The sequence below is a fragment of the Watersipora subatra genome, chromosome 9 (genome assembly GCF_963576615.1).
Source record: "Watersipora subatra chromosome 9, tzWatSuba1.1, whole genome shotgun sequence".
NCBI lineage: Eukaryota > Metazoa > Bryozoa > Gymnolaemata > Cheilostomatida > Watersiporidae > Watersipora > Watersipora subatra.
The window spans coordinates 55,062,887-55,084,367 of record NC_088716.1 but is presented as its reverse complement, the minus strand read 5'-3'; the positions used below and the strand labels follow the sequence as shown (position 1 = coordinate 55,084,367).

The window sequence follows — 21,481 nt, the reverse complement described above, 5'->3', positions numbered from 1 at the left end:
CATCGTTTTCAAAAATTCATTGCAAAAGCTTCGTGTTTTTAGCAATAATATTGTCTATAAAGATGGCCGACAACGATAAAATGACGTCACGAAAAAATGAAGGATTAGCCTAAACAGCATGGTGGTGTTTCGTAAGCACAGGTGATATAAGCAATGCCAGAACAATATTGGGAAGTAAGTACTGCGGACAAGTAACTAGCGTCGGTACAGCAGCAGTAACAAGTAACTGCAACTGAGCATCAGTGGTGCTGTCATTTCCTATCTAGGCGTGCTTGGGATGTAACTTGGGTTACATGCAGCGTTACATTTTCAAATCTTCAAAAGGAAAGTGGAGCTTTAAGCTAGTTTTTGATTAGCTGACTTAGTTTAGGAACATTTAATGGAATCAATATTGAAAATTTGAAGAGCGAGAAACACTTAATATTTACAATTCGAAGAGCTAGATAATAATAACTAATGTACGCAAAACCATTTTTCCAGACTTTGGACTTTTTTATACGGTATGTTCTGCATTTCACAAATCAGTTGATTGCTGCGTCACCTAAATTGCCGCTCGAATTATGCCACTCGGTATTTTGTAATTTTTAAACTCATCGAGTTGCATATTTTGATGTACAAACTCTCACTAATATGTCTATTTCTCAGGAGAGATCATTGAGACCACCAACTCCCTTCAAAGCCTTCATATTATATCCGGTGACGATAAAGAGAAACAACGAAAGCAGGCTCGTAATATTGATATGAGAAAGAGAAAGGCCTTGGCAACTCTATTCCATACCCTTCAAAAAATAGGTAAAAGACTTTGCTTATCCTATAGATTGTTACACTCACATGATATACGCTCTTTTGCAACTGTGTTATACTTTTATGGCCTGTTATATCTTCTGGCAGGTCCATCACTTTTAAGACATGAGAGGTTAACCATACTGCACTGGCTTCCACACGCAGCTTACATCTATCTTTGTATACTTATTAAATATATTTAACAGGGTTCTCCTATAGAAAAGGTAACTTAGCGCTTCAGAAATGTGAGGACAACAGTAGTCTGTTAAAATCAGGTGCAGCCCAGCCACTGAATCTTGAAGTTTCCCTTTCCAGTTCACACTCCTGGTGAGTCAATTTTTGGTATATACAGTCAAACCTTGGCTTGTGATTACCTTGTCGTGCTATCTTTGTGATACGAAAATTTTCAAAGATTGGAAATCTTAAAAATTAGTGGTTTTACGGAATATAGAAAGCTGTATAGTACACTAATCAGCCATAAAATTTTCTATCATTATGTGAAAGCACATAGGAATATAGACAGAGGTTCAGAGAACAAAAGCAATCACTAAATTTAGTAATATTCTCTTCATATATTTTAACAGTTGATACTCAATAGGCTAGATATTGCCCACATAAATTAGTTATTCCATGATGTATTGGCAGGTGTTATCACAAATACATGTATAGCAAACATGGGGTTTGAGCTAAAAATAATCTGTGAGATCATCTGAGAGTTTAGCTACTGGCAGTATGGCAGTAAATAAAATAATCTGCTTGTCAGGCATGAAATGTTGAAAAATCAAAAATAAATGAGCAACAGTAAACAAAAATATTTTTAGACGGTACAACTCATATTTTGGAAGCAAATGATTTTAAGGATTAATTTCCAAAATATCATGCACATAGGTTTTGGAAAATTGTAGCAACTTTTGTCAGATTGACAAAAGTTGACTGACAAAAAGCTCTCAGCAAGCTTTCAACCCTAAATTGCTGGGTCTTTTGGTTCTAGATCTTAACTTGGAGGCCCCGTGTACTACACTGACAACGTGGGCACGTTAAAGATCCACCTCTGTCCTTCGCACATTGGACAAGTGAAATGGCTACCTGGCTCTGTCAGACTGGACGTGTTGCAAAAATGTATCCCTTCAGGTTAATCTGACAGTTCCAGAAGAAGCCCTTGATAAGTATTAGGACCACCCAAGGTAGCTTATAAAAAAAACACCTAGTCCTGGCCGTGTGTTTCTCTGCTAGAGAACACTACCAAGCATTGTCACTACATGACAGAAGCATGCCATTATAGCAACTTTCCAACACCTATGTATTTGCTAATTGTTATCTGTTAATATACCCATATTTGGGTATGGATAAACGTCAAAGCAACATTTAATATTAATCATAAGAAAATCTCATGTTTAGTATTATGGCTGACTCATTGAGTACAGAGAATTTTACACTGTCATTTCACGCACCAATAGAAAAATATTACCGTTTGGGTCTTTTAACATACTATAGTAAACACTACTCCCGCTTATTTGAATAGTCTTTAACTTTGATACTAAGCTCTAAAATCTAATGATCTCACAATAGATAATAACTGACAAGTAGTTTTACCATCACTTTTATACAGATTACATTGATTTTGTTTTGTATTATATCAGCATACTTGCGTTTCAAAACAGAATTCTATATATATTCTAATAATGGTATACTTTGTACGTATGTCCCTCAATATAAAAATAGGAACTTAGCCCTTTTCAAGTATATTTCGGACTATAGAATTAAGAGCATAAGTCTGTCACCAGACAGTGCGATTTATCTTACTTCAATTTAAGCCTAGATAACTTCGCGTTTTCAATATTTTGCTTGCCGAGTTGTCAGATATAAACAGGGAAGAACTGTTTGAACTCTCAATCAGTTTAAGAATATATTATAGAAAGTGTGAATGCTTTTGAATACAATCGATAGGGTTTTGTGTTAAACCGATCAATATTTGCTTCTTTCCTTCAATAGAAGATTTATAAATGCATGTAAACATATGTATTAATTATAATGTACATACGGTGGATGTGCTATCACAACGAAGGATATTGTGGCTATTGTGGCGGAAGATATTGTGACTGAAATATTCGCTAATATACTCTAATAAGTTTCTCTATGCTTCTGTCTGACTAAAAGCTATACTCTCTTTACTCCAAAGTATTATCTGTTCGCAGAAACACATACCATAAATAATGCATCTATCTGTACTTTACAGAACAATTTTTTTCAATGCCACTCAAATTACTTATTTGTTGTCTGGTTACCATTGCGAATATTCTGACAGCCGTCAAAAATTCCAACATGGCTGTCAATAGAATATGTTCCACATTAAAGAGATTGTTGTGATTGAAACATTCATTTAGTGTAGGACCTCAATAGTGCATTTTATCGTTTACTTTAGTTATTCAACTACAGTCATACCTCGACATTCGAGCCTAGTTCAATGCAGGATTGAGCTCGTATGTCAATCCTTTTGTATCTCAAATCAATATATCTTATACAAAATAATCTAATACAAATAAATTGATTCCCATCCTTTGGAAACCACTTGAAGCAAGGATTATAATGAAAAAAACACATATTGCAGGATTTTACGATGGAAAAACAAGTTTTTAACTGTTGTGATTCACTACGTTCACGTACAAAGTAATGAATACCTGTAAAGTGGCTCTGATCTGCATTAAAATGTAACATTATTACCATATCTACATTGTATGGAGTTCTTACCTTCAAGACAGATGTAGGGGCTAATGTGTGAGAGTGCCTTGACGGCAACACATTCGGTACGCTACACTTTAGTGATGCTTCGTAACATAACATCAACTTTAAATTTAACGTAAACAAATTTAGCTCACTAAACACACTTTTAATCTCACACTAGACTTAATTCTAATTTTGTCTTCTTTGTTTTAGTATCTTTTTCCCGTTTGACGCTTTTTTGCCTCGCTTTCGATACCACTTTGCCGACTTTTTAAAACTTTTTCAAGCTGATACAACAAAAAAGAGTGAGCCATGCTGTTCTCACAAGCAGCCCTGCTAGTGGCCGCATCAACCGAACTGTCTCGCATGCTCGTATCACAAAGCAAAGATTTGCCTAAAATTTTGCTCTTATCTCAAAAATCTCGTATGTTCTGGCACTTGTATGCCAGAATATGACTGTATAATCTGTTCAAGTGAGCTACGTCTAGTTTGTTTTTACAAAGATGACAAGTAAATCGGATCTATTTTGACAAGCAATTTAAATGGTGAACATTAGCTTCTGTCTAGTGATTATTATTAAATGGATTGTATGGTAGCACGAATTTCAATAGCAACTACCTGCTGCGAAATGTTTTGCGATTAAACAGTTGGAAATTACAATGTGATTAAACAGTTGGAAATTACAATGTGATTAAACAGTTGGAAATTACAATGTGATAACCAGTTGGAAATTACATTACATACATAAATACCGTAGATGGTAATGTCTATAAATACAATTTCTATGAATACATTAAATGTACATTCCTATTTGTGTAATCTAAAATGATATGCATATAGTGAATAAATATATGATTACAAAAAGCACAATATGCGCACATACTTACATATAAGGGATCTTTTTTGAAAAACACAAGCCAAGAGCTAACGAGGAGTTTTTCTCTTTAGTGTTGTATTTTTATTAACTAGTAGGTTTTGTTATTTAAAATATGGTGGTCTAGGTAATAGACATACATAGTAAGGATTAATATTTCAGCCAGAACTGGGTTGATATATGGAAGTCTGCAGTCAAGTACCTACTCAGGAGCGTAACGAGACGAACTGTTTTTCTAGATGCATCTTCTAAACCTTCTAAGGTAGGCACTGCAGTACTGTCTTCTGGCGTCAACGGACCTCTTTATGTCTAAGGTATGGGGGTAATTTTTCTGCCTCCTTTTGGTAAGAGTTGATTAACGTATTAGCGGGGTATTCAGGCTATCTTGAGCATGTCGTTTGACAACTCACTGTAAACTGAATGAAAACCTGGTGAGTGTAATTGGAGTGATGAATTACACTATAGTGGCTCATTATCAGAAAACAGAAGTTGAAAAGCTTTAAAGATTACCTTGCACACAATTTTAGTATATTTCATCTTTAAGTATTGTCATTTTTCTATTGTTTGCGATGGTTGTTAATGTAATATCTGACTGCCAGGATGTGTCAAGATTAAAATCGACTAAACTTGATTGTGGTTAAAACTCCCAGAAGAAAAATTTGTGATAAATGATGTCATTAGTTGCTACAGTTGATATCAACTATTGTGTTTAAGTGTCAGTGTTACGCGTCTCTATTCCGTCGGTCTCTTTGCGACTATCGACGTCTGAATCGCGCTTTTGCTTGATCGGAGCATTTTAATCACGATCAAGTTTTCTCGACTTTAATCTTAGAACATTCTGGCAGTCAGATCACCTTAAACAATCACAAATGATAAAAATGTCGATACTTTCTGATAAAATCTACTAAAATTTTGTGTAAGTTTATTTTTAAAGGACGCAGCGAAGTCTACAGATTTTACGAAAATCGCTACAGGGGCGCACGACTTCACTTTATCTAAGTGTAACTTCCTTTCGTTTGGCACACTTTGCATCAACACAATGATACACACGGTCAGTCATTATGGTTATGTAGTTATCAGTAGTGAACTATCTACTTGACTAACTAGGAAGCTCAATTATCTCAGCAACAAATTACTACTATGTTATTTTCTGTTGTCTGTGGGTTATGAACAGTTTTGTTTAAGATAGCCAAATATTCGTAAAGGAAGAAGCATTTAATATTATAAATATTTGTGAGTTGTCAATTCTTCCAATGCCTCAAATACAAGTGCATGTTGCGGTCTATCAATACAAGCAATATTATATCACGGCTGCATTATCTCCAATATCAGGAAAGTTTAATATCGGTCAAATTTATGTTTTTATCAAACACATTCATATATTACAAAAACAGTACATGCGAAGTCTCCCATTTTCAGTTGCACTGAAATGCTAGAACTATGAATAGCGCAAATTTTAAACTTTTGCTTAATATGCATATGAGAAATATCGCACACTCGGGGAGTAAAAGACAGTCAGTAGCATTTCAGCATCCAATTATATGAAAAGGGCAGACTCCGGAGACAAACCTATAATTGGTATGTACATAAATCCCACTTGCTTGAAGAATTTATTGGTCCTTCAAGATGGTAAAGTTGTCATGTCTTACCTCTTTTGAGTACATTCAATGACAGCAATAATAACAACAAATAACAACATTGTTAGCAGTTGCATCACATGGGATCACAATGAACTGGAACATGACACAGTGGGACAGTTACGACATCGTATGTAGTGACACTGCAACTGGCAGTTGGAACTTCACGGCATGGACAGTGAAATCTAGAGTGTAGAGCAATGACAACTTGTATAGCGATATCACAAGTTATCACTTTGGCATAAAAGCAGTGCAGAAGCAACTTGTTGTAGGAACTGGGAGTAGAGACTATACAGAAGCTGAAAGGATTCTCAGAGCACATGATAGATGTGCTCAAGCAGTACCACATCAATCTCTGTTCTCATACCATCCTGTGGACCAGATGCAGAGAGCAGGTGCTAGCTATAGGCAGGCTGAGTGACATCTCAGAGCAGGTGCCTTATTCTTTTGCTCTACATGGAGCAACTTCTGCAGTTAATTCTGCTCTTCCAGGTATTTTTGTTTGCTTACACATAGCGTGTTTTGATAGGAAAGAATAATCAAACATCTTTGGATGAACTCTTTAAAAAAGCTTCAAAGTCATTTAATAGTCATCGTGTGAAAGTAGTTTTCTACTTCTAATTTTTACATAGTCTTTTCATGCATTCGTTTTAATTCAATGTGTATTTATTGTTTTAAATACATATATTATTGTTTTAAATACATATTTATTGTTTTAAATACATGTCTTCAAGGTTTTTGAGCTGGGTCGGGGAATTGTTTTTCATTTCTGTTAAACAAACTCATAACCTGTATAAAATAAGTTTGTACCATCAACATTAACACCAATTAAATAGAGCATGTTTTATGACTTTGAATGGTAGCCATGATCCTCTAAGCATACTAATTTGTGATGTTACTTTTGTGAGCAGTTATTTTTTTGCTTTGTTTTTCACAGTTAATCAATCTAAAGTTCTAAGCTTGCTTCCGCTTATGCAAAGCGGTGATAAGAGAAGAGAGGATGCTCCTTTTTCATATCGTGGCAGTCGTCATGCATGTCCTGACAAGTTCAGTAATTCTAGACCTTGATCTTTGTAGCACTGATAGAGCATGTGGAAGAGCTGAAGTTGTTACTTCATTCCATTCCTCCTGAGAGTACTAGCATCACTCATTTGAGCTACCCAGCTATTGCTACGCCTGTCTCCAGTCTTTCTCTCCACAGGTGCACTACATTTCACCACTTTTTCATCAGCCAAATGCGCTGATCTTTTAAAAGAGTTATCTTGCTTAAACCTAAACGGATGATATTTGCCAGCTGGTTGATGGTACTTCATAAGGTCGATCGATCCTTTGTAATCAAATTCATCAGGTCTTATTCCATGTACTAAACAAATGGTAAGCACATGTAATGCCGTTGTGAGACAATTCTCATTGTTTGTCATTACAGCCCCACAGTTGTAATGATTTGATTTTGTGTTTTTTGAATTGTTTAGTTTTAAGTTCAAATTACACAAAGCTAAGCGCACACCAGATGTCAATTGCTACAGTCAGTATCAGCCATTCATTTATAGTAGCGTCTGGTTATTGACCAAAAACAGGCTGAGTAATTGACAAAAATTCAGATTGCTTGTGTTCAATTTTCAGACCATTGAGCTATTACAATAACTGATTATAAAAAGACCAGCGCCCAGTGACTGCGGTTTAAATTATCACAAGAACAGTCAGTTACACTATTAGATGTTTGACGGTAGTATTTTTGTCATTGAACTTTGTATACGAAGCTTGCTAGAGCTCGGAGAGTGCAAGCAATTAGGGCAATACAAATTTTAGACCGTTTAGAATCCACCGTTTTTTTTACGTCATCAAGCCGTTTGCACATGCGCTCGTTCACGACAAAGCCGCCATATTTGTAGAAAATGATCGTTTTTCTTTTATTTAATAGTACTTTTTGGTGTTGTTTTGATACTATAATAAAAAAATTGCAAACGAAAGCATCGTTTTCAAAATTTTATTGCAAAAGCTTCGTATTTTTAACGATAAAATTGTCTATAAAGATGGCCGACAACGATAAAATTACGTCACGAAAAAATGAAGGATATGTTTCAAGTGCTAGTAATCTTTTGAGATGAACTTACACAAAATTTTAGTAGATTTTATTAGAAATTATTAGTATTATTTTATTAGTATTAGAAATTTTATTAGTATTGGTATGTTTCTATCATTTGAGATTATGTTTGATGCATGAAATGATCAGACTGCCAGGATGTTTTAAGATCAAAATCCACAAAACTTGATCACAAGCAAAACGCTCAGATTCAAGTGTAAGTCCAATGATGACTTCTATAGTTGCAAAAAGACCAACAGATTAGGAATCTGCAATGCTGATACTTGAACGCAGTAGCTGATATTAATAACGTTATAGACATGTAGCCGCTAATCAAATGACGTCATTTTGGCGCATATTTTTTTCTGAGCGTTTTAACGTCGATTGAGTTTTGTCGATTTTAATCTTGAAACATCCTTGCAGTTAGATCTCAAACATCAAAAACAATCACAAATGATAGGGAAATACTGATGGTTTCTGATAAAATCTACTTAAATTTTGTGTAAGTTCGTCTTGAACATAATATTTGATATATTTACTTGAAATACCGCAGGAAGCTGTTCACATTTAGCCGTTGACCTTTTGCTTAGCAATGTAACTACAAATAACTGTTGCTATTTCTATTTAACAGTTTGTGAGACAGTTTGTATGTGTTCAAGTTTTATAAAAAAATATATTAAATATAAAACACCGAACTACTAATTTCATTTGTATTGCCAAGAGCTATGGTATTTTGGTTTTAGGACTTCTTTGGTAAATTTTCTAATGGAAATTGGCTGTTGACAGAATTAATTGCTTTTGTACCGCTTTAACATGAGCCATTTTTAAAGTTTTTAAGCTGAATAAATCTTTTATCACCGGTCAAGTCCAACAAATTTGATCGATTATTAACGAGGAAGTTTCAGAATTTGATGAATTCGTAACAACTGCAATCCTAAAGGGATTTGTTTGTCAACGCCGCATTGCTGGGCAATATATAAATCAAACCGTTCGTCCATGGCCTCTGCTTCAGACAAAAATTGTTGCTTTGGGCAGCTTTTCCTTTTAACTAATTATAATGAGCCAAGGACAAAATGGAGTTTTCTACTTGCTATCCATGTTCACAATACTATCGAGATATTCATTGCAATATGCCTGGTGTAGAACCTAGCTCTGTTCTAAGAGCAGACTATCTGCTAGACTATAACTATAATTATGTAATTACCTCTTGCTTGTCAAGTTCTATAACAGGTGGGCAGAACTGATATTCTTCAAAAGTTACCAGTATTATCCATTAAATGACTACTTGTTCTTCAACCAAGTATGCCACAGAATTCGGTTTATTTGAAAATTTATATCTTCGTATTTTTTAGTTTCTATTGAGCAAATCAAAACTGTTTTGCGCGTTCAGAATCCAGTACTTGCTGCTTGTAGTCTATAGTACATATACTCATTCTGATTATCTCATACATACCATATCACAAGGAGATTGTTTCACATTCATCTGTCTTATACATATCATATCACATTGAGATTGTTTCACATTCATCTGTCTCATACATATCATATCACATTGAGATTGTTTCACATTCATCTGTCTCATACATATCATATCACATTGAGATTGTTTCACATTCATCTGTCTCATACATATCATATCACATTGAGATTGTTTCACATTCATCTGTTTTCTATAAAATGAATCTCTATTTTTACAGCTCACCTTGGCAAGATATGATTGGCCGAATCAATATTATTCTTAGCTCCCTCACTGCAGTGCGTCACTCTCTTTCCTCGCTAGTTACTGAGCCTGTTAGATTATATGGCGAGCAGCAGCTCAGTCTAGTGTCAGGACATATGCAACAGCTGAGTTCTGTCACAGATGAGTTGTCCTCCCTGCTCCTCAGCTTCACAAGTGGGTCACTTATGCACGTCCTAGATTTACTACCATGTTTTTCACTTATATACAGTTTTAAACAATGTATATGTTACATGTACAACTTTGTAAGCCGAATATCATTATTACAAGGCATGTTTTACAAGGCCTGTTTTGTAAAGCATGGTCAAGGTTGTTGGTAAATCTTAAAAGGCCTGAGCCTCTAATAAGTTGAATACATTAGTCTTAATTTTGTTTTGTTGCATTAAAGATAACGTTACACAAAATTGTTGCAGGTTTTATCAGAAAGTGTCGGTGTTTTTCTATCGTTTTCAAATTATTTTCCTATTATTGAAATAGTGTGGAGCATCCAAGTTTAAGCGCTTGCTCTCCTTTCTAAAGGTAACATAGTTGTGAGTATGGAGTTATGCTCTCACAAATTAATTAGAGTTGTTCTCTTTTTTAAGCTCTCCCAAACTATTACAGACAGCTTGTATTTCTCTTGCAGCAAAGGATGGGAGTCTGGTGCTTGTGAAGCATGTTCGCAATGCCCTCAAGAGTTTCTGTTCCACTCTAGAGAGTTCTAAGGCTATCATTGCTGACTCCCAGTCTAGTCAATCTAGTCTTAGTATTGAGCAGTTTGCTGCCGCTGCTGATGGTACAGTACGAGAGGTTCTTCTGGCCTGCCAGCACACTGTTACAATCCTCGACAGCCATGGATTGGATGAGACAAGCAGATGTACAGAACCAGAGGAGCTAATTGACAAGCATTTGATAGACTCTCTAAGGATAATGGATAATGCTATGAAACAGGTCTCTTTGTCCTCGGTAAGTTTTCTGCAGGCAAATGGTTGTCACACACTAAACACCAAGAAAGGATGTGACTCTATCGACCCTCGCATTGCTCTAGATATGTTTATAACATCACGTATGCGGCTCATAAATCCTTCAATGCCAGTTTTTGCTTTCAGCTTTGGGATTAAAAAATACGCACATATTACCCGCTCACATAATTTTGGCCACATGTTGTATTTGTCTCATTGATGGAGCCCTCTTATAAAAACTAACCAATAAGACTAAAGACTAATTTTCAAGCATCTCCTGCAGGTGTGCGAATGAACTGGACTCTTTTATAGGAAAACTAAAATTCTCATTTACAGCATTGTTACTCATTGTGAATTGAGTCAATAACCATAAATTATATATTAAAGTAATTCTCATTTTATTCTGATTACAAGCATGTAAACCAAGCAGCTGTAAAATTATGTTTTTGAATAATTATGAGGCTAAATTTTGAACAGTTTATTTTTTCAATGGTTTAAGATAACAATCTGTATAGATATGATCAAACAACACACTGTAAAACCTCTAATAGAGCGCCATGGTGCTCTATTAAAGGATGTCCTTTTGGATGCAATAAATTTGCTAATTTACCTCCAACTTGTCAAGGATCTGTTAATAAATATGCATTGAGAAGCCTAGAAATCTCTTTACCAGTTGATATCTATTGCTTGCAATTAACCTGCGGTGATATCATAGTCTGTGTCCTGCTTCGCAATTTGTTGGAGTTTTCAATTTTTACTTTATTCTAAATTGAAGACATTTGTATTATATATCTATATTTAACAATGTTGTATAAAAGCTCAGTGCACTCATTGATATGTTTGCTACAGTTTGCAGCCAAAACTAGCTTTTCATGTGCAATAGAAGAGGAGTTACGATTATCGATCCATCGTAAGATCAGATTACCACAATCATGCTATCGAATAATATGCTATAAATCTGCAAATTTATAAGTTATATAACAATAATCTATCAAATGCTACAAATACATGTATATGAACAAGTGACATAAACAAACCATACTTACGATACATGCAGAAACATGCAGAAACAAAAATTCACATTTTTGAATCAAAAATATTTGCATCGTTTGCTCGGCCAGTTGCGTTCTGATTGTTGCTTTCGATGGACCGAACATCTTCTGGTTGTTAAATACCTTCCACAATGTATTCTGACCTCAACTCTTCTATACTGCTGAACTAATTGATATTAGCATTGAAACAATGTTTTTAGCTGAGCCAAAACTTTTACGCATTGCATTTCGCACAACTACGTGTATTGATAAACTTTTAGCGGAATGAGCGTTAAGCACAGCTTTTAACCTAAAAGTAGTAGTTCATATACCATCGTAAATGTAAACCGTTTTGCACATACTGCGAAGTAACAAAGGCGGCATTGAACAAGGAACTACTATTAGCCTGATACAGTTATTAATTATTGTTGTGGTGTCGCTTTCGAAATTTTAACAAAAAAAAAGAAAAGTCTTGAGTTGGACACCGAGAGACTTAATTGTTATTGATGTAAACAATTCATTATTGATACGATTTTGTGGAAATTTTTCTACTGATCACTTGCTATTATGGGTTCGTAAAGATCAAAAAATGTCAAAGTGGCGGTTAAATGGAGGTGGCGTTCAATTAAAGGGTGGTGCTTTATTTTCAACCCCTCTCCTAGAGTGGCAGTCAAATAGAGCTGGTGTTCAGTTGAAGGTTTTACGATACATTTTTATTTGCCTATTTTAAGTCATTTTAAGTTATGTATATGACTGGTTGTTTGCATGTTATTAGTAATCATAGAACTGGTTCCGTGCATGTTATTAGTAGTAATGAAACTGGCTGTGATCATGTGGTTCTTTTCTGTTTCTGTTATCACACGTAGTGTCAACTGAGGTAATTTATTCGAGTTTTCTTTAGTAACACTATTGATTATTCTTGACAAGAGTGTAACACACTGAATAGTAACCTACACGTAAGGGGAAGTAATAAAATTGTTAAATTGATTTTCTTTTGTCAAGAGAACTTTTTGAGAATGGCCATATATTAATGTGATATCATTGGGATGCACATGAAGGCCGTATAATGGTTTTAGAGATGAAAAGAGAATCAGGCTTTATCAGATTAGAGTGTGTTATCATCGCAAAATAGTAGACTATCGTCATCACACGATAGTCTACTATTGTGTGTATTGATACGATTAATACGATTGTATTGATCATATGTATATGCCTGTATGTTGCATATTGAATCATCTATTTCATCATCTAATCATCTTCACATTCTGATGATTATAAACCGGTAATTCTAGTAGTTTGTGCCATTTTGAGACTCACTGTTATGGGATTGCAAGCTACTCAACTGAGATGGTCATATACACATATTTTATATACTTACCAGTTATTTCAGTTATAAATACCACTATAATATAGGACCGTGGTTCATTAAAAATTACAATAAACCAGTGCATTTCAATAGTTTAAAAGAAACTAAGGGCATCATACAATTTATGAACTTTGGTTGAACACTGATCAAATGCAGGCCTACAAAAGAATTGAAGGTCTGTATCTGCAAGAACTCGTTTAAACTGAATAAACAACTCAAAAAAAATTTTATATCTAAAAATGGGCCCGTCTACCCAGTTACAGCGATAAAGTTTTAGTAATGAAAAATTTACTATGCAAAGGATTTGATCTTGGAACCTCCAGTTCTAGAAGCATCAAGCTTATCCATTAGACTATGGCATTCAACTGAGCATGGTGATCAATAATAATGGTGAAACTATTCATTACATCGGCTAAAATATGCCCAATGACGTTGTGTCACATGTAATGATTACCAGCTAGCTTCACTAGGTGAATGCCCGACATTGCGCAGTTAATAAAAGCAGCTTATAAACCGTTGCAGGTATTGTAGTGTAAAGGGAATAGTAGGTAAGGTAATGTAATGTTTATAAGCTGTTGTTATTACTCATGCAACGCAGGGCATTCAGCTGGTTTTTATTATTGGAGAAGTTGATAAACTATGCCAATTATAATGTTGATACTGACTTCTAGATACTTGATGGCTTGTCCAACATAGCTTCAGACCTCGGAAAGGATTCTCACAGCGACTCACGAAAGGCCAAGGCAAACATACTACTCTCCTGTGTACCCATAATGCACCAGTTCATCTCGATGTGCCAATCAGTTTTGCAAGAGTCATGGACTGAGCTCAACAATTCCCTCAAACTTCTGTCTATACTCTACAATATTTTCACCCATCTTGCTAGCAAGGTTTGTCCCGCTTTGTACCATGTTATACATGTAGATATATTTGTTGTAATGTTGTCATTATAATATAGTTTTATGCTTGTTACTGTGTGTAATTACTTTTTGCAGTTGCACATGTAGTTTAGCATTATTTCTGGTTTCTCCAGTTGAATGCTTTTTACAAATGGCAGCAGGGCAGCATTGGTTATCAAACTCTTGCCTCAGCTCATTGGACGGACTGTGTATAGAACTCGGCACTCTCATGTAGAAAAGATATGAAGTTAACTCTTGCCATCTAGCCAGAGTTTAGTTCCAACAAGACAATATATATATAAAGATGATCAGTATTATAAGTGAGAAGGTCACTCAACATAGGTCAGATCTGCACCAGTTTATAAAGTGGAAAGGTCCCTCTACATAGCTCTGATCTGCGCCAGTTTATTAAGTGAGAAGGTCACTCTACATAGCTCTGATCTGTATCAGTTTATAAAGTGAGAAGGTCACTCTCTATAGCTCTGATCTGTGCCAGTTTATTAAGTGAGAAGGTCACTCTACATAGCTCTGATCTTAGCCAGTTTATAAATGAGAAGGTCACTTTACATAGCTCTGATTTGTCTCAGTTTATTAAGTGAGAAGGTCCTTCTACATAGCTCTGATCTGTGTCAGTTTATTAAGTGAGAAGGTCACTCTACATAACTCTGATCTACGCCAGTTTATAAATGAGAAGGTCACTTTACATAGCTCTTATCTGCACCAGTTTATTAAGTGAAAAGGTCACTCTACATAGCTCTGATCTGCCCCAGTTTACAAAGTGGGAAGGTCACTCTACATAGTTCTGATCTGTGCCAGTTTATTATGTGAGAAGGTCACTCTACATAGGTCTGATCTGCCCCAGTTTATTAAGTGGGGTCACTCTACATAGCTCTGATCTGCACCAGTTTATTAAGTGCTAGAGTTTATAGAGAGTTTATAGATATCATACATAATCACGAAACATAATCTATGAATCTGCAATGTGTAGAAAGTTTATAGATACTATACAGGAAACATAATCTACATGTATGAATCGGCTGTATGTAGAGAGTTTATAGAGATTTTCCGAGTGGTACTCACATACAGTCTTATAGCGTTCAATCAGTGTAGATGCTTGTATCTTTGTAGGGTTTCTGTTTGCCTGAAGAACTGAGTGATGAGCTAGATGGCGATGGAGGTGGTGACTTTAACACAAGTGATGGGCCTGGCCTCGCTGATGGTGAAGGAGCCAAGGACGTCAGTGATACAGTGAGTGACTCATATGCAAAACTTTAAAAAATGTTTTTGAAATTTGTCTAGTTTTATCTGTGCAGATTCAACCTGTTATTGATTTCATCTACTTTTACTGGACTAAATTTAACATTATTGAAATTAGAAATATCATTGTGTCTTACTAGTTTTCAAACAATATTCTACTAGCTTAGCTTATCATTCTCCGGCTTTTCATGAGGTAATACTTTGCCTAGAACTAGTTGTGTTAGTGCGTCGATCGATCTAGCGAATTTCTACATTCACATATCGATCAGTCGGTGGTCGAAATAAGGCCAAAGATAGGTTACATAACAACTTGGGTTGAGGACATATTTTAAGGCACGGTGTTTGCTCCTAAAATTAAAAATTCGTGGCATCAAATGACTTGAAACATTTATAAAATGTCATTTTTGTTTCACTAATAGTTGAAAATTTACTAGAAACCACAGCAACATGATTATAAACATTGAGTGCAGTCCGTAATGTATAGATTAACCCAGTTCAACGCATCTCTCTCACAGAGCCTATAGTGTGTTGATGAATTGAATCTTTAGTATAAAATTATCCCTTGGAAACTTGGTGGTTGTTTTTCTACAACCTTTGTTGAAACCCCTGATTGGTAGGTTATGGAATTAGTCATTGATGTCATGTAGAAGGATTTGGACAGTCTAGATCTGTAGGGCAGTCCGTTTACAGTCTACGAGTCATTTTCTTATAAGAGTCTCTCGTGATCTTTTTAACTACTTTCTTTAAGGTTTTTAATGTTAAGATTTACATAGATGTTTTCATGGTCATTTTTCATGAAGGGCAATGAAGTGGTCTACTCCTCTCTAAACAGATAACGATAACGTCACACATTAATCTGGCATGGCACTCCCAGTAATAGCTCACTAATACTAAATGCTTCCATAACATATTTGTGCAATGCAGATTGAAAATGAAGATGAATTAGATGATGCTAAAAGGCCAGAAGACAGGGAGAAGGAAGAGAAAACCCCAGATGATGCTCCACCACAGGAAGATAATGGAATCGAGATGTCAGGGGATTTTGATGGTGCTTTGGAGGACGCCCCAGCCACTCAGGTAGGTCTAATTGCGGTTTAGGGCTTTCTGGCGTAGGACTTTTTGGCTCAGGCTTTTTGACATCAGACTTGGTGCTGGCATTTTAATACTAAAGGAATTATTTATGCTTATCTGTAAATAAATAACACGAAGCTAGTAATAAGAAAAAGAAAACATTTTGTTATTCATGAAACTTCACACAATACTTTTTTCTTCGAAATACATAAATATTTGAATGAGGGGTCTCATGAACTACATCTGTTAAATACGTAAATGTAGTTGTTATAAACAATTTTTCTCTTTAACTTTTACTTAAAGTTTTTTGAGTACACTACAAATTTAAGTAAAAGTTAAAGTCGCAATGGAAGATGGATATATTCCGAACTTGTGACCTACTCCAGTAAGTCCTGCGCCAGAAATCGTCATGCCAATAAGTCCTACGACGGAACGTCTGCGCCAAAAATTCCCATTCTGTGGCAGTTGGTAGCTTCGTGTTAAAATTACTGTAAACTTATGGTGTTCTTCAACCTGCTTTGATGATGCGTAGGTGGATGAGGAGGATGAGGAGACTTCAAGCGGAGATGAGGATGAGATGGATGAGAAGATGGGTGACATAGGAGACTCTGATCTCAAAGAAAAACTTGATGACAAGCTTTGGGGTGAAGACCAGGATGAAGATGACAATGAGGAGCAGGTGAGTGCTGTTGGCTGAACACGCTTTATGTAGCTGGTAATTAACTGACATGTTTTTATTACTTTTCATGCTTTGGTTATTAAGTGCATACCGTAAAACCTTTAATAGAACGTAAAACCTTTAATAGAATGCTACTGCTAATGGAACGCCACTATAAGAGAAGGCTTGAAACATACAGCGCTGCCCTTTAATTGAACATCAACTCTATTTGACCGCCACTTTGACAATCTCTGATCTTTACGGACCCCTAATAGCAAGCGATCTGTAGAAAAGTGTCCACAAAATCGAACTAATCATAACTCGGTTACATCGATAACAATTAATGCTTTTGCTGTTTCTGTCGTGGTTGCTATGGTTTTAGTGACAGTGTACCTAATAAGAATGATCGTCACAATTATCAAAGCTACTTTCTGATTTGAAGTCATTAAGGTTTAGGTCTGATCTATTTTCTCAAGATTCATCCCTAATGTGGTTTACAATCTGAGCTGAAGACTTTAAAGCGTTTTGATGAGCGATGAGTATACTCTTCAGAAACCCCGTACAACATAATAGCAGCCATTGTTCCAGCGCATCGAAATCCATTTTTTAACTCCAAAGCTTTGTGTTTTTTTCTTTAAAATTTTGAAAGCAATGCCATTGAAATAATTAATAATGGCATTCGGCTAATAGGTTTTACTCAACGTAGCTCCTCATTTAACTCGGTCTGATACGTTGATGTATATAAAAACGATTTAGCAAAAATGCTGAGGCCGACGGCATTAATGTTGCTCTGCCCAAAGGAAAGTGCATAATATAGGTAACATTAGCATCATTTTGTCTGTAAAATGGTTAAGTTTATCTCAAAATTTTTTGCCACCCTTTATTTGAACATCACCTCTAATAAAACGTCACTATAAGGATGCAGTTGAACAATACGGTACCATGTCATTCCTATAGAGGTTTTATGTTAGGTGTAGGTTTGTCTATTTGAAGTCCTCTATTATCAATGTTACATTCATAGGTGTAGTTTGTTTACTTGAAGACTTCTATTATCATTGTTATATTCATAGATGTAGGTTTGTCTATTTGAATACTTCTATTTTCACTGTTTCATTTATAGATGTATGTTTTTATCTTTAAAAACCTCTGTTTGCATTGTTACATTCATAGATGTAAGTTTGTTTATTTGATGACTTCTATTATTACCATTACTTTATAATTGTTAACATGTTACATATATATATATACACATGTATATTTATATTATATTGACCAGACTTATAGAACCTCTATATAAATTGTGTGTCTGTGTAGTCCAAGGAAGAGGAAACTGGCAAAGGAAGTGAAGAAACCCAGAGAGAGCTCGTTGCCAAAGATGAGAACCCGGAAGAGACAACTACGGATCAGAAGCAAAGGGAAGAAAAGGAAATGGATGACAAAGACATCAATGAGCTAGAAAAAGAAATAGAAGATTATAATCAGGATGAACTGGTCAGTCTAAACTAGCTATGTTAAAAGTTATTGGGAGTTTTTGTTTCTGTTTCAATGATCTATTGTGAGAAAGTAACTCCACAATTGTTTTAATATAATAGTTACATAGTCAGTCATACATGTGTTTACACTGTCACAGTCATTGAAACATCTATTTTCATTTCTCAATTTGATTAAAAATATTTTAGGTTGCCTCTGGTTTTTATTGCTGTTTCAGTGTGCTGTCATCATTTTTTATAACATTTCAAGCTCATCTAAAGTAAGTGATTTTCTCTTCCGTGAAAGCACTATCAGCATATAAATTATGTATGTGGGAGATTTCCTATCTTGTTTGCCCCTTGTCTGACGCTTTCTGATTGTCGGCAAGTTGTTTTATTTTAGTCAGAAATTTGTCAACCTTTTGTTGCACTTCTTGTTCGTCTTTTCTGGCTTTCTCCATCATATCTTTTCTCGCCTGCCATCGCTGTCGCTGCTTTAGCTCAGCGCTGCTTAAATATTCCTTGAGCAAAGGCAATGAGCTGAAGCGTGATTGGCTAAATTCTGCCATTGGCAAAACCGGCTGTGATGTTCTTCCACCTCCTAACCTTTGGATGGAAGGCGTGTACAGCGGAAAAAGAGGAGACGATCTGCTACTTTCCATTTTTCTTAGTTCACTAAATGCAACCTTTTTTTGCGATTTATTATTCATTTTGGACAGTTTTTCTTTGCTTGCCGATGGCCTATTCTTAGAATGAATAGCTAGATCTGCACCACGTAGCCTGTGCTTCTTGTCATTTTGGTGCCTTAGATAATCAGGTCCAGCAGGCTCTTCCTCGGTCTGACCTTCACTGCTCATTGCTATCTCAGCTAATGAATAAGTATCATTTGACTTAACTGCTTCGTCCAAATTTGCTAAGTGTTCAGCTGCACTAATATTCCTGTGTCTAACTGTTCCCTTTTGCGGGCTAGCAAGCAGTGATACTCGCTTGTTGACAAGTGTTAAGCAGTGCTTGCAGTCTAGTTTATGCGGAGATGCTGTTGACACTGCTTGGCAGGCATGCTTCTTCATTTCGGTTTGGGTGACATTTGGTGCCGAGCTAGTTTCACCCGCTCCTTTCAGGCGTGTATCCTGAAATGATTTGCGGGAAATTTTAAGCAGCCTCTTCAGTTGTATGGGAGAGCTGCTAATAGAATCCACTCTGTTATATCTACCATCTCTTTCACTCCAGATTCGTTCGCATTCTCCCTTCACTGCCTTTGCATCACTTTTGTCTTCCAGCGACAGCTTGTCAAGCAGTTGTTGCATACTCGTGTTCATACCAGGACAAGAAAAGGGAAAACTTATCGATTTGCTCCATTGGTACTTGGTTTTGTATACTTGCTTCTGTATCCGAGCTAGGCTCCGTCTCTTTTCTTCGTCTAGACGTTTTATATGTGTTGCATGCTGCCTCGCTTCCCTTTCCGCCGCTTTGCAGTCACTCAGAAATATGCGACTTTTCTGAAACCTCCTGCTCCTCTCTAATTGTGTGCTCGCATGTGGCATCCTCTCCTTCGAGTTTGCTTCTCAATTGATAGCTCTGCGCTGACTGGCTTATAGCGGTTATCGCTTTACATCTTTCTTTTGTACACCGATTGTATTCTTTGCATCGTGTGTGCTTGGCTTGATGTTCAACAATGCTCGAATAAACAGGACATTGCAGTAAACATGCACACTCTACTGGCAGCTTACTTTGTTGAACTTATCTGTACCCAGGCTCACTACAGCTAGTCTTTGTTCTTCGTTTTTCCTTATTCTCTGTCACATCTTTTTCGTGTTATCTGTGTACCTCCTTTGACCTTTGTTGCACGTCTAGTGTTTCTATATCACTCATCCCTTTTTTACAGCTTCGAGTGTGTTAGAATCATATCAAATCTTTACCTTTAGTTTTTTATATGTTCAGTCCTTGGTATCCTCTCATTCCTTCTTATTTCTAGTTTAGTGAGAAATGTATTATACCTAGGCCTCTTGTTGTAGCTGGTGTCTCTGTTTCATTTATAGAGGTGGCATCAGCATTTCCTAGATTTTCCCTTTAACTTTTGGCGCTATTTCTGATCATATATGTTGAAACTCAGCAATATTTAATATTACATCAGTATGTTTTGCTCCAAATTATAACAATTTTTAAATTTACCTGCATTAGTCTACCTTTACCTGATGGTGCATTCAAATGCTGTCAACTAATCATTTTCGCTGTCGCTTTACTCGAAATCGCTTATTTAAACTAACAATTGGATTACCTGATGCAAGTCTCTTGTATGGTTCATCGGTGCGCTTGGCTCTGCCTTCCCGTTAACACGTATATGTACACCTCTGTGTGGGTTACTCTTATTACTCGTCTCTTTACTTCATTTCTCGCCCACTCCAACGATTTTTTCAGCTCTGGGCTTTGGTTTTGCGGCCACAACTATCAAGCTTGTTGCATTTACACTGACACATCTGCTAGCTAGACAGGTAAACTCTCTTTAGGGAGAACTATGATTTTTCTATGGCAAGTCGGCACGCAATACTATCAAGTTTTTTATTATAAACATCCTAATCCGCATTGTTAGCAGCTTACTTTTACAATTTTGTGCACTTGGTTTTTCGTAATCCTTGAATGATCAAAAACTATTCTCATTGGTCAGAGAATGTACTGAAAAAGCAAGGAAATGTTCTGACTATCATGCAGATGTAAAGCCTATTTTTCGTGATATCGGCAAATGTTCTCATAAATAAAATCCATCTGCTTTTAATTCAGCTATAGTTTAAAGTTTTAATTTAAACAATTTGATGTAACCAATAAGGTTCCAACTAAAATTGTTAACTTAGCGATAGATAATTTGTACTAAAGGTCGAAGGTTAGAGTTTCACAAACTAGGAATTATTGAGGCATATGGTTGAACTCTACTGCCATATATCTGGCAAGTTCATTG

At 35.9% G+C, this 21,481-nt stretch overlaps 1 protein-coding gene across 1 annotated transcript in view; it reads left to right on the top strand.

The window, feature by feature from the left end:
* The window catches only part of LOC137405235 (midasin-like), a 64,231-nt gene that overhangs the window by 30,351 nt on the left and 12,399 nt on the right, over positions 1–21,481 (top strand). Inside the window, exons 18-29 of the mRNA XM_068091465.1 lie at positions 646–792; positions 990–1,110; positions 4,541–4,640; positions 6,288–6,507; positions 7,093–7,216; positions 9,796–9,992; positions 10,462–10,781; positions 13,846–14,064; positions 15,202–15,321; positions 16,255–16,407; positions 16,934–17,080; positions 18,374–18,550. Coding sequence (XP_067947566.1) covers positions 646–792; positions 990–1,110; positions 4,541–4,640; positions 6,288–6,507; positions 7,093–7,216; positions 9,796–9,992; positions 10,462–10,781; positions 13,846–14,064; positions 15,202–15,321; positions 16,255–16,407; positions 16,934–17,080; positions 18,374–18,550 — 2,045 coding nt within the window. The remainder of the gene's footprint in view (positions 1–645; positions 793–989; positions 1,111–4,540; positions 4,641–6,287; positions 6,508–7,092; positions 7,217–9,795; positions 9,993–10,461; positions 10,782–13,845; positions 14,065–15,201; positions 15,322–16,254; positions 16,408–16,933; positions 17,081–18,373; positions 18,551–21,481) is intronic.